This window comes from Anguilla anguilla, chromosome 11 (genome assembly GCF_013347855.1).
Source record: "Anguilla anguilla isolate fAngAng1 chromosome 11, fAngAng1.pri, whole genome shotgun sequence".
NCBI classification, from domain to species: Eukaryota; Metazoa; Chordata; class Actinopteri; order Anguilliformes; family Anguillidae; genus Anguilla; species Anguilla anguilla.
This window is the reverse complement of record NC_049211.1, coordinates 27,859,343-27,864,252: the sequence shown is the minus strand read 5'-3', so window position 1 is coordinate 27,864,252 and position 4,910 is coordinate 27,859,343. Positions and strand designations below refer to the sequence as shown.

Genomic DNA, 4,910 nt, shown 5'->3' with positions numbered 1-4,910 from the left:
GGAAGAACAGACAGCTGGGGCCGTCACAATCTCAAGTTTAAATGGCACAGTGTTTATGTTGGGGAAAAGGGACAGTCACGACTGTGAAATTTGTGGAGTAAAAGAAAATGTTGAACAAGTTTTATTGCACTGCACCAAGTTTGAGGTAGAGAGGGAAAGATTGTGTAATAGGGTAAGAGAGGTTGGACGGGGATGGGATCTGGGAGTGATATTGGGCAGAAGAGGGAAGGGATAAGGGACGTTAGGAGGGCACTTTTTTGTTTTCTAAATAACACAGGGTTTACTGATGTGACGCTGCACACTCCGCTACGGTAGGTGGCGGTATGCACCTTTAAAGCTGTGTTAAATCCGCCAACAAATCCCAGAGAAGAAGAAGCTTAATTGGCTACTTGTTGAACAGCGTTGGTATAGTAAAAGCAACACCCGGCTTATATTTATCTATTGTCAGAGAACCCCCAGGATTCATCTTGTCGTCGATTGCAGGAAAGCATGGGTGAAGAGGTTAATTTCAAACCGTTCGTGGACAAACTGTACGCCTACGACCAAATGTACAATTATGAGAAGCGGCTGCAAACCTTCATCGATTGGCCTTTTCTGGAAGACTGCAAATGCACTCCTGAACAGGCAAGTACTCAGTGTAAGAGTCGATGGTGGTTTGGAAGGCGCTTGAAAGTATGGTGCGAGTCGTGCTAAGGAGTCGCGATGACCAACAAGCCGCGATGGTGGTCTTTTCTCTCGCATAGGCCTACTTGGCATAACACACTATATGTCGTATGGTTTTAGTTCATTTCCACCCGTAAGTTTTAAGATTCAAGTGGAGGAGCAACCGATCGAAACATGAAATTAATCGATCGTTTTTTTTAAAATTTTTTAAGCATTCCACCCACCGTGTCTAAATCATTTTATTCGCCAGCGTCCACTGTATGTGAAAAGGGACGTTAGTGCCATTTTCTTATGATTGAATTGTAGGCCTATTTGACATAGGCTAATGCTCTGGGGCTGCACCATTTTTTTACATTCTATGGGCTGCACGCGTTGGTCCTTTTTAAACCACGGTCTCTTGGCGTTGAAATGGTCGTTGAGACACTTAGTTGATTAATGTGGTAACAGGTGTAGCATTCTGCTGCGTTTGTCCGCCGTCTCATTTTCACTCTGCTGCAAGGTGAAGTGCCTGTTGACAGGACTCTAAAAGTGACACGCTTCAAGTGATTTGCTAATGAGACCGAATGTTTTCATTGGTTCGACACAGTTGTGTGCTTTGGACTAAAATTACTGGTACAAGACTCCAATGCATGTCGCACATACTTTCTATACAAGTTCCAGGCTCATTTGCAAGTTATGCGAGTGAATTGTATTTCAACTTATAAATGGACAATAACTTATTATATTCGAATTTCTCCCAATAACCGTTATTGTCTTTTATTGGGTCTAGCCGTTACTAAGTTTGTTGGCTTGCGCTGATGAACCAACCTATTGCCTTCTCGAGCTGAGCGACTAAAGCTGGGCTTCGTTAGTGCTAGGATGGGAGTTGACTTAGGAAAAACTGAAGTGCTACTGGAAGAGGACTTGTCCTTCTGGACCAACTAAGCAAAATACTGTGGTGGGGACATTGAGCACTAGGAGACTTCTAGATGAGGTTATTTCTCTAGTCACGTTCCATGGCACTTAGAAATGGTTGGAGTTACTCTATTGACCCATATTTAACTATACAGGTAAACACGCCTTCAAATTCCATTAAAGTGAATGGGGAATATCAAACTTTTGAAGGAAAAATAAAACGTCCCTGATGGTATTTTTAAACTCGATTAACGACCATTACGTTTTGTATGAAAAGCAGATTGCACAAACATGTATTGGGCAATAAAATATGCACATTTTAATAAAGATTTTGCAAAGAATTTTGGACCAAAATACCTGTTGCACATAATTAAATTTCACACACAAAAATTTGACCAATGAGGTTTTTTTGGGTTGTTAAATCACATTTGGTTTTCTACATTGGATTCAGTGGGCAGCAAGCACTTTTGCCCTCAAGCACACGTAGAAGAGTCTAATTCCTAATGCTTTCTAGGCTCCACCGCCTAGCCCCTCCTACCCTCTCCAGGTCCTATGGGGTACGATCCTGATAATCCCCCTCGGTTGATTGGCTGTGCTGTGTCTTGCATGATCCACCCATCCTATTTCCCCAGGCCATAGCTGTACATGAGGACTGGTTCGATCTGCATCAATAAAGGGAAACTGATTGTGGACAGCTGTGGCAAATATTGTGCATGGTGGCTGTCTCCCCTTAGATGGCAAAGGCTGGGTTTGTCCACTGCCCCAGCGAGAATGAGCCAGACGTGGTCTGCTGCTTCTTCTGTCTAAAGGAACTGGAGGGATGGGAGCCCACAGACGACCCCTGGTAATCTCCCGCCTTTTCCCTGCCCCCCAAAACCTTATTTCTGTCAAACTCATGCAGATGTAGGCTAGATGTGTGTCTTGGTGCTTCTAAGTGAATTGCATCAAAGAAGAGGGAAGAAAAGATCTGAATCTGAATAATATTAGCCAAATTTGGGAGGAGAAAGCATTCGGACAGAATGCATTATTCAAGTGTTGCCGAATATGGTATTTGCATTTGGCATCATCCCTAGTAGGCACCCTGTGGTCTGGTATAGAATCCAGACCATGCCAGTGCTAATTGTTCATTGGCTCGGCAGTGTGGCGCGTGATTGGCCAGAGCATCTCCCGGAGGGAGGATTTCAGCCAGTGGGATCATCACACAGTTTAAAAACCCAACATGGCCTCACCGTATTCTCCCAGAAGTCTGTTGGAAATGTACAGTTAGTCTAGTTGCCCAGTTGAGGTGGTTGGTGGTTGGTTTGCAGGATTCTTGCACTCCTCCCGCTTCTCGCTCTGCAGGTCTGAACATGCCAAGCGCTCCCAAAACTGCGGTTTCCTGGCCCTGAAGAAAGATATGGGAGACCTCACCGTAAAGGAGTACTTCAAACTTGAGCAGGAGAGACTGTGCATTTGTATTGTGAGTTTTCCCTGTATAACCTACCAAATGAGCAAATTCATTATACTTCTATTTTAGAAGCATTAAACCAGTAGTAACCAACCTTGTTCCCGGAGATCTACCATCCCGGTGGTAACCAACCCCTTCAACTGTAATTTGGCACAGCTGACTACTAACTGTGAGCTCAAGATCTCTAGATGATGAATGAGGTGTGCTTTATTAGGGTTGGAGTGAAAACCTACAGGATGGTAGATATCCAGGTACAACGTTGGTTACCACTGTATAAAACTTACCATTTAAAGGGCATTTTTACTCTCGTGTTCTCCTAATTGCAATAAGAATGCAATGTTTTTTACATGTTGTGGAGATGTATTTGAGTGAAAATGAGTTGATTTCTCTGCAATTTCATCTTGGGGCATTTGCTTACTGAGACTGTACAGTCTTATGGACACTGAGACTGCAGTATCCATTATCTGTAGGCTCCAGCAGGGAGCCTATCCCTGCGTGCATTGGGCGAGGGGCTGGAATACGCTCTGGACAGGTCGCCAATCTATCGCAGGGCACACATACCATTCACTCACACACTCATTGACACTCAATTTAGAGTCTCCAATTGGCCTACTTGTATGTCTTTGGACTGTGGGAGGAAACCAGAGTACCCGGAGGAAACTCCACACGGAAAGGCCAAGGCTGGCATTCAAACGCAAGATTCTACCCATTGCACCAGCGTGCTACCCGAGCAGGTGCGAGGTACCCCTCGTATAGCCTACATCTAATTTCTGCAATATGAAATCGTTGCATTGCAGTGTGGTTAAATTAAGCAGTGGGAATAATCAATTGGCATCTTGTGTAAAATGTAGTTACACGAGTTTCCTGGTGATGTCAATTATGTAATGCATCCCGGGCAACCCCACATGCATGCCATGTTGCACGCTGGCGCTCTGAACTTACTGCCGAAATTAATCGTTTTAAAGCTTAAACTACGGAGGATAATAGGTCGATAAATCAGAGTACTAACGTCATAAGGTCCGAAGTTGTTTGAATGTCTTGTCTATTTTCGATGCTTTATAGGTCAATAAAAGAAAAAGATCCAGGAATAGTTGTTATTTTAACGTAGCGATGTATCCTTGAGCACGATAACGTATTCACATGGGCGCGTGCATTAAAAAAAAAAAAAAAAAAAAAAAAAAATTCGAACTACGGATTTCTTTATTTCTATGCTGTTTGCAACATAATTTATCTATTTAGGTACAGCTAACCTAAACCTGAAAACAGCATTTCAGCTCGAAAAACCTCAAACTTTATGACGTTAGTACTCTCTTTTATCAACCTATTACCCCCGTAGTTAGTCTGTGTTTTGAAATGATTAAATTTGGCGAGGTCGCTAAAATGAATGGGAGTGAATGGAAACCGGAAAACCGAGAGAAACGCTACTGCCCTTAACGGTCAACAGGCCAGGACATTTGATGTTGCTAGTATTCACGCTACGCAAATACAATAGGGTAAGTTCCACAGAATTGTGCAAACTTGCCATTTATGTTGCGTGCGTGTTTATTTATTTATTCACTTTTTGGTCTTTCCAGAGGAAAGCTTCCAACCAGAAGATCGCTCATTTCCGTGATGAGGTGGATCGCACAAACAGGGAACTTGAGCTGCTGATTAATATCAAGCCTGGACAGTTGGCAGAAAACTAGTCACCCTTCACAAAATCAGTTTATCTGCTTGTTGAAGTACCCTCCTGGAAAAAAATTGACTCCTGTGGTTTGCCATACTTTTTAATGTTCGTATTGTCTGTCCATTTCTTATTCAACCCGTTTCTTTTTAAATAAATGTACTAATTTTAACCGACAAGTGGTCTTTCATGAGTTTGTTGCAATGCATAATAATGGCCACCAGATGGAACTGTAGTATCAAG

At 43.0% G+C, this 4,910-nt stretch overlaps 1 protein-coding gene across 1 annotated transcript; it reads left to right on the top strand.

Annotated features, from left to right (window-relative positions):
* birc5b (baculoviral IAP repeat containing 5b) lies at positions 1–4,843 on the top strand. The gene is made up of 4 exons (XM_035381205.1): positions 1–624; positions 2,292–2,401; positions 2,899–3,016; positions 4,579–4,843. The coding sequence occupies exons 1-4, from the start codon at positions 490–492 to the stop codon at positions 4,687–4,689; spliced, it is 474 nt and encodes a 157-aa protein (XP_035237096.1). The 5' UTR covers positions 1–489; the 3' UTR covers positions 4,690–4,843.
* The last annotated feature ends 67 nt before the right edge of the window (positions 4,844–4,910 follow it).

Coding starts and splice junctions, on each gene's coding strand:
- birc5b (XM_035381205.1), top strand. CDS start 490: ATGGGTGAAGAGGTTAATTTCAAACCGTTCGTGGACAAACTGTACGCC. Junction 625..2,291: donor GCAAATGCACTCCTGAACAG/GCAAGTACTCAG, acceptor GTCTCCCCTTAG/ATGGCAAAGGCTGGGTTTGT. Junction 3,017..4,578: donor AGAGACTGTGCATTTGTATT/GTGAGTTTTCCC, acceptor TGGTCTTTCCAG/AGGAAAGCTTCCAACCAGAA.